This window comes from Phaenicophaeus curvirostris, chromosome 5 (genome assembly GCF_032191515.1).
Source record: "Phaenicophaeus curvirostris isolate KB17595 chromosome 5, BPBGC_Pcur_1.0, whole genome shotgun sequence".
Lineage (NCBI taxonomy): Eukaryota > Metazoa > Chordata > Aves > Cuculiformes > Cuculidae > Phaenicophaeus > Phaenicophaeus curvirostris.
Window position 1 is genome coordinate 2,092,285 of NC_091396.1, and position 11,200 is coordinate 2,103,484.

The 11,200-nt window shown below is 65.3% G+C and overlaps 2 protein-coding genes across 4 annotated transcripts; one reads left to right on the forward strand and one right to left on the reverse strand.

The window, feature by feature from the left end:
• The first annotated feature begins 144 nt into the window (after positions 1 to 144).
• PTPRCAP (protein tyrosine phosphatase receptor type C associated protein) lies at positions 145 to 2,740 on the forward strand. 3 transcript variants are annotated; one of them, XM_069857283.1, is made up of 3 exons: positions 145 to 176; positions 1,705 to 2,355; positions 2,389 to 2,740. In XM_069857283.1, exons 1-3 carry the CDS (start codon positions 174 to 176, stop codon positions 2,632 to 2,634), a joined length of 900 nt encoding a protein of 299 aa, XP_069713384.1. In that variant the 5' UTR covers positions 145 to 173; the 3' UTR covers positions 2,635 to 2,740. The 3 variants fall into 3 exon arrangements, with proteins under 3 accessions (XP_069713384.1, XP_069713385.1, XP_069713383.1); XM_069857284.1 differs by having other exon boundaries at positions 1,705 to 2,205; positions 2,263 to 2,740; XM_069857282.1 differs by having other exon boundaries at positions 1,705 to 2,740.
• Positions 2,741 to 4,032: 1,292 nt separating this feature from the next.
• RPS6KB2 (ribosomal protein S6 kinase B2) lies at positions 4,033 to 10,202 on the reverse strand. The gene is made up of 15 exons (XM_069857203.1): positions 10,112 to 10,202; positions 8,447 to 8,481; positions 8,246 to 8,366; positions 8,097 to 8,165; positions 7,878 to 8,025; positions 7,421 to 7,478; positions 7,229 to 7,329; positions 7,060 to 7,150; positions 6,886 to 6,976; positions 6,638 to 6,745; positions 5,851 to 5,913; positions 5,687 to 5,764; positions 5,500 to 5,607; positions 5,273 to 5,385; positions 4,033 to 4,207 (listed from the first exon to the last, which is right to left on the reverse strand). Exons 1-15 carry the CDS (start codon positions 10,181 to 10,183, stop codon positions 4,033 to 4,035), a joined length of 1,431 nt encoding a protein of 476 aa, XP_069713304.1. The 5' UTR covers positions 10,184 to 10,202.
• Positions 10,203 to 11,200: the final 998 nt, after the last annotated feature.

Below are 11,200 nucleotides of genomic sequence, written 5' to 3' on the forward strand. Positions count from 1 at the left end.
CCCCGTCAGATTTCCTGGGTACGTTTTGCGCACGGGGGGGGGTCACAGAGCACCCCATCCCCTCCCCCCCCCGTATCGCTACATCCGCTGCGTGGGGGGGGCAGGAAGCGCACCCCCCCCACCCCCCCCCCATACAGCTTGAACCCACAGCACCCGCTCCGACTGCTCCGCTCATGGTGAGCACCCCAAAAAAACGGGGGGGGGGGGGGGGGGCTGGGACCTGGGGGGGGGTCGCTGGGACTTGGGGGGGGGGGGCAGGTTCTTCTCCTGCCTCAGTTTCCCCTGTGAAATGGCGGGGGGGGGTAATTCTATCAGATTTGCCCCCCCCCATGCTGCCCCTGGGATTTGGGGGGGGGGGCAAGAATCCCCCCCCCAAAATGGGGGCGGGGGGGGGCAGGTTTTTTGGGGGGGTGGTAAAAGAGATAGAATGCGGTTGAGGGTGCTTTTTTTGGGGGGGGGGTAAATTGAGGAGCTGGGGGTTAGATTGGGGGGGTGAGGACGGCAAGGGGGGCAAATTTGGGGGTGGGGGGGCAAATTGGGGGGGCTGGCAGGGCAGATTGGGGGGGGTGACGTGGTAAATTGGGGGGCGGGGGGGCAGATTGGGGGGGGTGAGGGTGACAAAGGGGGGCGGGGGGAGCGAATTTGGGGGGGGAGCAAATTGGGGGCCTGTGGGTGCAGATTGGGGGGTCCCAGACCACATGGGGAGGTCCATGGGGTGCAGATGTGGGGGGGTCCATGGAGATCCATGGGGTGCAGATGTGGGGGGGTCATGGGGTGCAGATGTGGGGGGGTCCATGGAGATTCATGGGGTACAGATGTGGGGGGGTCCATGGAGATCCATGGGGTACAGATGTGGGGGGGTCTATAGAGATCCATGGGGTACAGATGTGGGGGGTCCATGGAGGTCCATGAGGTGCAGATCTTGGAGGTCCATGGGGGGGTCTATGGGGTGCAGATCAGGAGATCCATGGGGTGCAGATGTGGGGGGCCCATGGAGGTCCATGGGGGGCTCTATGAGGTGCAGATCTCAGAGGTCCATGGGGGGTCTATGGGGTGCAGATCTTGGAGGTCCATGGAGGGGTCTACGGGGTGCAGATCAGGGAGATCCATGGGGTGCAGATGTGGGAAGGTCCATGAGGTGCAGATCTCGGAGGTCCATGTGGGGGGTCTATGGGGTGCAGATCTCGGAGGTCCATGGGGGGGTCCATAGGGTGCAGATCAGGATGATCCTTGGGGTGCAGATATGGGAAGGTCCATGAGGTGCAGATCTTGGAGGTCCATGGCGGGGTCCATGGGGTGCAGATCAAGGAGATCCTTGGGGTGCAGATGTGGGAAGGTCCATGAGGTGCAGATCTTGGAGGTCCATGGGAGGATCTATGGGGTGCAGATCTTGGAGGTCCATGGGAGGGTCTATGGGGGGTCTATGGGGTGCAGATCTTGGAGGTCCATGGAGGGGTCTATGGGGTGCAGATCTTGGAGGTCCATGGGAGGATCTATGGGGTGCAGACCTCAGAGATCCATAGGGTGGTCTATGGGGTGCAGATCTTGGAGGTCCATGGGAGGATCTATGGGGTGCAGACCTCAGAGGTCCATGGTGGGGTCTATGGGGTGAAGACCTCAGAGGTCCATGGGGGGGTCTATGGGGTGCAGGCGTGGTGCCGTTGGCCCCGTGCCTGGCACTGATGCCGTGTCCCCATCCCGTAGGCGGCCGCGCGGCGCTGGCTGCCGGTGCCGGTGCTGGTGTCGGCGGTGGCCGGGCTGGCGTCGGCGGGCGAGCCGGGGGGCGGCGGCAGCGACCGGACGGTGGGCGCCCTGGTGGGGCTCCTGCTCTGCTTGGCCCTGGGCTTGGCCCTCGCCTGGCGCCACCTGTGCCGCCTGGCGCCGGGACGGTACCAACCGCGGCCCTGGGGACGCCGAGCGCTGGCGCGGCTGCGGGGACGCTGGCACCGGCTGAGGGGACGCGGACGACTCCACATCGGGGACACCGACGACACGGAGGTGGTGGCGGCATCAGCCAGGGATGAGGAGGAAGAGCTGATGCCGTGGAGCCAAGAGCCGCGGATGGAGGAGGAGGAGGATGGGATGGAGGAGGAAGAGGACGACGTGGTGGTGGCATCGGCCAGGGAGGAGGAGGAAGAGTTGATGTCGTGGAGCCAAGAGCAGCGGATGGAGAAGGATGGGGTGGAGAACGTTGGGATGGAGAAGGTTGGGATGGAGAAAGATGGGATGGAGGTTGGAACGGAGAAGGTTGGAATGAAGAAGGTTGAGATGGAGAATGTTGGGATGGAGAAGGTTGAGATGGAGAAGAAGGTTGGAATGAAGAAGGATGAGATGGAGAATGTTGGGATGGAGAAGGTTGAGATGGAGAAGAAGGTTGGAATGAAGAAGGATGAGATGGAGAATGTTGGGATGGAGAAGGTTGAGATGGAGAAGAAGGCTGGAATGGAGAAGAAGGAAGATGGGATGGAGAAGGATGGGATGGAGAAGGATGGAACGGAGAAGAAGAAGAAGGAGGAGGCTGAGGCTGAAGCTGGGGGGCCAGGTGGGGGGGCCAAGGTCCGGCTCAGCAACCTGCACGCCTTCTCGGGGACGGCGACATGGGGGGACACGCGGCCAGAGCTCACCGCCCTCTGAGACCCCCCCGACCCCCCCCCCCCTTTCTGAGATCCCCCCGTGACACCCCCACCCTGTCAACCCCCCCCCACCCAGTGACACCTCCACACTGGGAGCCCCTTGAGACCCCCCCAATAAAAACCAGCTCTGCCATCTGTGCCTCGAGAGGGGGGATCCCCCCCCAGTGCTCCCCAGTGCTCCTCTTCTCCCCCCACCCAGTGCCCCCCAGTGCCTCCCAGTTCACTCTTGACTCCACCAGCTGCCCCCATTGCCCCCCCCAGTTCCCCCATTGACCCCCCAGTTCCCCCATTGCCCCCCCAGTTCCCCATTGCCCCCATTTCCCACATCACCCTCCCCCCAGTGACCCCCAGTGCATCCCAGCTCCCCACTGCCCCCCCATTTCCCACATTACCCCCAACCAGTGCCCCCCAGTACCCCCCAGTGCATCCCAGTTCCCCACTGCCCCCCCTACTTTCCACATCCCCCTCCCCCCAGTGACCCCCAGTGCATCCCAGTTCCCCACTGCCCCCCCATTTCCCACATTACCCCCCCACCAGTGCCCCCCAGTACCCCCCAGTGCATCCCAGTTCCCCACTGCCCCCCCATTTCCCACATTACCCCCCCACCAGTGCCCCCCAGTACCCCCCAGTGCATCCCAGTTCCCCACTGCCCCCCCATTTCCCACATTACCCCCCAACCAGTGCCCCCCAGTACCCCCCAGTGCATCCCAGTTCCCCACTGCCCCCCCATTTCCCACATTACCCCCCAACCAGTGCCCCCCAGTTCATCCCAGTTCCCCATTGCCCCCCCATTTCCCACATTAGCCTCCCCCCAGTGCCCCCCAGTACCCCCCAGTGCATCCCAGTTCCCCATTGCCCCCCCCATTTCCCACATTACCCCCCCCAACCAGTGCCCCCCAGTGACCCCCAGTGCATCCCAGCTCCCCACTGCCCCCCCATTTCCCACATTACCCCACAACCAGTGCCCCCAGTACCCCCCAGCGCATCCCAGTTCCCCACTGCCCCCCCATTTCCCACATTACCCTCCCCCCCAGTGCCTCCCAGTGCTTCCCAGTTCCCCCCCATTGCCCCTTAGTTCCCCCAGTGTGTCCCCCCCCCCCAGTTCCCCCAGTACCCCCCAGTTCAGGACCCCCCCTGGCATCACCGAGTCCTTTATTGGCACACATCCAGCAGCCAGGAGGGGGGGGTCCTACCCCCCCCCCCCCATTGCCCCCCCCTCAACCCCAGCTCCTCCAGGCAAGTTGGGGGGGGGGCAGCACAAGCAGCATCATTTAACCCCCCCCCCTAAAATCATGGGGGGCACCAGGTGTCCCCCCCCTCAATTCCATGGGTCCCCCCCCACCCCACAGCAGGCACCAGGTGTGTGTCCCCCTCCCCATCCCACCCCCCCCCCAAACCCCTACCTGGGTGCCCTCCCCCGCCCCCCCTTTTGCTTTTTGCCCCCCCCCGAGGGTTTGATGGGCAGGGGGGCCGTGCTGTCGGCTGGGGGGGGGGCGCTGCCCCCCAATTCCATCGGCTCCCCCGGCGTGCCCCCCCCCGGCTTGAACGGCTCGAAGGGGGAGAACTTCACGGGGCTGCGGAAAGAGTTTTGGGGGGGGGGGGGGGCACATGGGGGTCTTCAAAATCCACCCCCCACCATGGACCCCAAGCCCCCCCCCATCCTCCTTGTGTCCCCCTCCCCCCATATTCTCAGCCCCTCTTTTCACCTTGCAGCCCCCCCCAAGCCTCCCCATCACCCCCCCCAGTCCCAATGATGCTGCCCCCCCATCCTCCTTGTGTCCCCCCAATATTCTCAGCCCCTCTTTTCTCCTTGCAGCCCCCCCAAAGCCCCCCATCACTCCCCCTCCATCACCCCCCCATGGACCCTAAGACCCCCCCATCCTCCTTGTGTCCCCCCCCCGTTCTCAGCCCCTTTTTTCTCCTTGCTGCCCCCCCCAACTCTGTCCCATCACCCCCCCATGGTCCCCAAGCCCCCCCCCTTCATTCTCCTTGTGTCCCCCCCCAGGTCTCAGCCCCTCTTTTCTCCTTGCAGCCCCCCCAAAAGCCCCCCCCCGTCCCCTCCTTCCTGCCCCCCCCAAGCCCCTCCATCACCCCCCCATGGTCCCAATGATGCTGCCCCCCCATCCTCCTTGTGTCCCCCCAATATTCTCAGCCCCCTTTTTCTCCTTGCAGCCCCCCCAAAGCCCCCCCCAGTCCCCATCACTCCCCCTCCATCACCCCCCCATGGTCCCCAAGACCCCCCCATCCTCCTTGTCCCCATCACTCCCCCCCCATCACCCCCCCATGGTCCCCAAGCCCCCCCCCCATCCTCCTTGTCCCCCCACCATGTTCTCAGCCCCTCTTTTCATCTTGCTGCCCCCCCCATCTGTCCCACCACTGCCCCCCCCCAAGCCCCCCCCAGTCCCCATCACCCCCCCATGGTCCCCAAGCCTCCTCCCCCATCCTCCTTGTCCCCCCCCCATATTCTCAGCCCCTCATTTCTCCTTGCAGCCCCCCCAAAGCCCCCATCACTCCCCCTCCATCACCCCCCCATGGTCCCCAAGCCCCCCCCTCCTCCTCCTTGTGTCCCCCTCATATTCTCAGCCCCTCTTTTCTCCTTGCTCCACCCCCCCCAAAGCCCCCCCCCCCAACCCCGGTACCTGACGGGGGTGCGGGGGCTGCTGTTGAGGCGGCGGGGGGAGCGCACCTTGGGTTGGAAGGAGAACCCCTCCTTGATGCTCTCCAGCACCGAAGGGGCCACGTAGGTGAAACCCTGCGAGAAAACGGGGTGTCACGGATTCTGGGGGCCTCCCCCTCACATTTGAGGGGGTTGGGGGGGGCCCAGAATCCACCCCCACCCCCCCCAAAAAAAAAATAATAATAATACCAGGAAGGCTTGGTTGGCGCTTTCGCTGATGGAGACGTCGTCGGGGCTGTCGACGGGCGTCTGGCGCGTGAAGCGGGTGTCGAACTGGCTGACGTCCTCCTCCGACTGCTGGGGGGGGGTCGGTGGGTGCTCCAGGGCCCCCCCAACATCCAATCAGCCCCCCCCCCCAGCCCCCCCAGATCCATACCAGGCAGGGTTTGAAGGGGGGGTCCAGCCGGCGGGCCAGGAGGTCCTCCCAGTTGATGTGGCGGAAGAAGGGTTGTTTCTACAGGTAGTTTTGGGGGGTGGGAACGTGTTGTGGGGGTCCAGCTAGAAGCCACCCCCCACCCCCCAACACCCCTCTGGCTGTACCTGCACATCAGCCGCATCACCTGGGCCCCCCCCGACCCGCTGGTTGGGGTTTCTCTTGAGGAACTGGAAGAGAAAAGGGGATGGAGAGGAGATGCTGGAGGACAGGGAGCTGGGATTTAGGCTGGAGAAGCACGGGTTGGGTTGGAAGGGACCTCAAAGCCACCCGGGTTCCAATCCTGACACCTCCCCTGGGATCAGGGGCTCCAAGCTCCATCCAACCTGGCTGGGAACACCTCCAGGGATGGAGCAGCCACCTCAGCTCTGGACGGGGTGCTCCAAGCCCCATCCAACCTGACCTTCAACACCTCCAGGGATGGGGAACCTGGGACTTCCCTGGGCAACCACGGGAACGTTTCTTCCTAAGATCTCATCTCCATCTCCCCTCTTTCGGCTCAAAGAAGGCTGAGGGGAGACCTCATCGTCCTCTGAAAGGTTGTGGTGAGGCGGGTTGTGGTCTCTTCTCCCAAGTGACAAGGGATAGGACGAGAGGAGATGGCTTCAAGTTGCACCAGGAGAGGCTTAGGTTGAAGATTAGGACAAATTTCTTCACCGAAAGGAGAAATCTCTTAACCAAAAGGGTTCTCAAGCTCTGGCTGGGGTTGCCCAGGGAGGTGGTGGAGTCTCCATCCCTGGAGAGGCTCAAACCCACGTGGCCGAGGCACTTGGGGTCACGCTTTAGCCGGCACGGTGGGGTCGGACTGGATGAGTTTAGAGAGCTTCTCCAACCTCAGCGATTCCACCATTCGTTTTGGCAGGACCTCCAAACTCAAGGTGGTGGGGGCGGTACCTTCTTGAGCAGGTCCCGCGCGTCGGGCGTCAGGTAGGGCGGCAGCACCAGTTTGCCCTTGAGGATCTTGTCGATGGTTTTCTTGCGGTTCTCGGCGGTGAACGGGGGCTGCGAGAGGCACCACCGGGCGGTGAGGAAGAGCCGGGGTGGGACAGGGCGGGGGCGAGGAAGGCTTGAGATGCCCCCACCGGGGATCTCACCACCCTAGAACCTCGCCGGGGGAAGGAAAGAGCCGGGGTGGGACTTGCCGATCCTGTGAGCATGTCGTACATCAGGGCGCCCAGGCTCCACCAATCCACCGCCCGGTTGTGCCCGCTGCGCACCAGGATCTCCGGGGCCCTTGGAGGACGTTCTTGAGAAGGTTCGGTCCGAAAAAAAGTCCACCCCCATCCCACCCTCAAGCTAAACACGCGCCGCCTTACATGTACTCGATGGTGCCGCAGAAGGTGTGGGTGACCGCCCCGTCGTGGATGGACTCCTTGCAGAGCCCGAAGTCCGTTAGCTTGATGTGGCCTGGAGGAGATGGAGGAGGAGTCCCCACCACCCTCGGGGACCTCCCCCGCGTCCCCCCCAAAACCCCTCCAAGCTCACCTTGGCTGTTGAGCATGATGTTCTCCGGCTTGAGGTCGCGGTAGATGATGCCGTGGGAATGCAGGTGGCCCAGCGCCAGCGTGATCTCGCTCAGGTAGAAGCTGGGGGGGGGGAGGCTGGGAGTGGTTTTGGGGTCCCAGCATCCCCCCACCCCCCCCAAACACCTCCCCACGGTCCCCACCCCAGCTCTACCAGGCGGTGTCCTCCAGGAAGATGCCTTCTCGCTCCAGCTGCATGAAGAGCTCTCCACCTGCAAGAAAAGACGGCAGCAAGTGGGACCTGGAGAAGTCCTGGCTGCTCCATCCCTGGAGGGGTTGAAGACCAGGTTGGATGGGGCTTGGAGCCCCTGCTCCAGCCGGGAGGTGGGAACTGGATGACGCTGAAGGTCACTTCCCACCCAAATCATGATTTTATGCCTAGATACGAGGAAGAACTCTCCACGATGAAGGTGAGGAGGCCCTGGCTGCTCCGAGAAGCGGTGGCTGCCCCATCCCTGGAGGTCTTGGAGACCAGGTTGGATGGGACTTGGAGCAACCTGCTCCAGCAGGAGGCGTTGGAACCGGATGGGCTTCGAGGTCCCTTTCAACCCAACCCATCCCATGATTCTATGACCCCCTCAAGCCCCCCTAGACCCGCCCCCACCCCGTACCGCTGAGGCACTCCAGGATGAGGTAGAGCTTGCCGCCCGTCTGGAAGGCGTAGATGAGGTCAACGATGAAGGGGTGCTTGACGGCCTCCAGGATGTTCCTCTCGGCGCGGGTGTGGGCCGTGTCCTTGGCGTTGCAGGCGATCTTGGCCTTGGGGTGGGGTGGGGGAAGAGGTGAGTGGGGGGCTCCCCAGCTTTGTGGGGGGGCCGGGACGGCGCTACCTTCTTCAAGACCTTCATGGCGAAGATCTTCCCCGTGTTGGTGCCCTGCACTTTGCGGACCTGGAAGACCTGGAAGGACACGAGAAGGTGGTTGGGGACACTGTGGGATGTGTCCCCACCCCAAAAAAAAAGCTTCTGTGCCCCCCAACCTTGCCGTAGCCGCCCTTGCCCAGGACACGGAGGAGCTCGAAGCAGTGGGGCCCGATGTTCTCGGGGCCGTTGTCGACGCTGCTCTCCGAGATCTCAATCTCCTCGTAGTGTCCCACCGGCCTGTCGGGGACACGGAGGGGGGTGATGGGCATGGGCACCCCCCCCTCCTCTGCCTGGCCCCCAACCGGCTCCCCACTTACTCCAGGCCGTTCCCCCGGGGCTCCAGCTCCATCTCCTGCCGGATGGAACCCGCCGTCAGCACAGGACGGGGGACAAGGTGGGATGGGGACACGGGTGGGGACACAGGGACCTCGGGGAAGGGCTGGGACACGAAGTGCGGGGTGTGGGGGTGTTGGGGACACCCAGGGTGGGGACCCAGGGTGGGCTGGGGACATCCAGGGTGGGTAGGGGACACACTCTGGGGGGACCTAGGGGTGGTTGGGGACACCCAGAGGGGGCAGGGGACACCCAGGGTGGGCAGGGGACACAGAAAGGGGACCCAGGGGGACCTGGGGACACCCAGGAGGGCAGGGGACACCCAGGGTGGCGACCCAGGGTGGGCTGGGGACAACCAGGGTGGGTAGGGGACACCCAGAGGGGGACCCAGGGGAGGTTGGGGACACCCAGAGGGGGCAGGGGACACCCAGAGGGGGGACCCAGGGGAGGTTGGGGACACCCAGAGGGGGCAGGGGACACCCAGGGTGGGGCAGGGGACACCCAGAGGGGGACCCAGGGTGGGCTGGGGACATCCAAGGTGGGTAGGGGACACACTCTGGGGGGACCCAGAGGTGGTTGGGGACACACGGAGGGGGCAGGGGACACCCAGGGTGGTGACTCAGAGTGGGCTGGGGACACTCAGAGGGGGACCCAGGGGTGGTTGGGGACACCCAGAGGGGCCAGGGGACACCCAGGGTGGGCTGGGGACATCCAGGGTGGTGACCCAGGGTGGGCTGGGGACACCCAGGGTGGGTAGGGGACACACTCTGGGGGGACTCAGGGGTGGTTGGGGACACCCAGAGGGGGCAGGGGACACCCAGGACGGGCAGGGGACACCCAGGATGGGGACACAGAGGGGGCAGGGGGCACCCAGGATGGGGACACAGAGGGGGCAGGGGGCACCCAGAGGGGGCAGGGGACACCCAGGGTGGGGCAGGGGACACCCAGAGGGGGACCCAGAGGAGGTTGGGGACACCCAGGGTGGGCAGGGGACACACTCTGGGGGACCCAGGGGTGGTTGGGGACACCCAGAGGGGGCAGGGGACACCCAGGGCGGGCAGGGGACACCCAAAGGGGGACCCAGGGGAGGTTGGGGACACCCAGAGGGGGCAGGGGACACACAGAGGGGGCAGGGGACACACAGAGGGGGACCCAGGAGAGGTTGGGGACACCCAGAGGGGGACCCAGGGGAGGTTGGGGACACCCAGAGGGGGCAGGGGACACCCAGAAGGGGACCCAGGGGAGGTTGGGGACACCCAGAGGGGGCATGGGACACCCAGAAGGGGACCCAGGGGAGGTTGGGGACACCCAGAGGGGGCAGGGGACACCCAGGGCGGGGCAGGGCACACCCAGGGTGGGGCCCCAGGGTGGAATGATGACACCCAGGGCGGGCAGGGGACACCCAGGGTGGCAACCTGGGGTGGGCAGGGGACACAGCAAGGGGACACACGGGGTGGGGGGGTCAGGGGACACCCCGGGGTTGGTGGGGGGGGGCGGGCAGGGGACAGGTACAGGACACAGAGTGGGTGGGGGACACAGGGAGGGGACCCAGGGCAGGGAGGGACACCGGACCCAGGGCACGAGGGGGCTTGGGGACACGCGACCAGCCTCCCCCGGTGCCCCCAGCCCCTCCCGGTGTCCCCGCTCACGGCTCCCAGCTCGGGCTCGTCCCCATCGCTGCCCTCCTCGGTCTCCAGGTCGATGTCGAACACCCCCGCCATGGCGGCACCGCCCCGGGACCCCGCCAGCCACGCCCCCTCCCGCTGGCCACGCCCCCTCCCGCCGCGGGGCACGCCGGGAGTTGTAGTCCTTCCGCCGCGGGGCGCGCCCGCCCCGAGCGCTGCAGTGCAGGGGTTCCCCCGCCGCGCGGCATGCCGGGAGTTGTAGTCCTTTCGCCGCGGGGCACGCCGGGAGAAATAGGTGCAGTACTGTATGTGGGGGGTGTCCGCCGCGCGGCACGCCGGGAGTTGTAGTTTTTTTCCCGCCGCGGGGCATGCCGGGAGCTGTAGTCCCGCGAGCGGCGCAGGTGCTGGGGAGGGGGACACGCGGGGACAACGACAGAGCCAGGGTGGCCTCCCACAGCCTTTAATGGGGACCTATAGGGGCTGAGCATCGCTCTATAGGGACTGAGCATCGCTGAGGGGCTCTGTAGGGGCTGAGCATCGCTCTATAGGGGCTGAGCATGGCTGTGGGGCTCTATAGGGGCTGAGCATCGCTGAAGGGCTCTGTAGGGGCTGAGCATCGCTCTATAGGGGCTGTGCATCGCTGTGGGGCTCTATAGGGGCTGTGCATGGCTGTGGGGCTCTATAGGGGCTGAGCATGGCTGTGGGGCTCTATAGTGGCTGAGCATCGCTGTGGGGCTCTATAGGGGCTGAGCATGGCTGTGGGGCTCTATAGGGGCTGAGCATGGCTGTGGGGCTCTATAGGGGCTGTGCATCACTGTGGGGCTCTATAGGGGCTGAGCATGGCTGTGGGGCTCTATAGTGGCTGAGCATCGCTGTGGGGCTCTATAGGGGCTGAGCATGGCTGTGGGGCTCTATAGTGGCTGAGCATCGCTGTGGGGCTCTATAGTGGCTGAGCATGGCTGTGGGGCTCTATAGGGGCTGAGCATCGCTGTGGGGCTCTATAGGGGCTGAGCATGGCTGTGGGGCTCTATAGTGGCTGAGCATCGCTGTGGGGCTCTATAGGGGCTGAGCATGGCTGTGGGGCTCTATAGGGGCTGAGCATGGCTGTGGGGC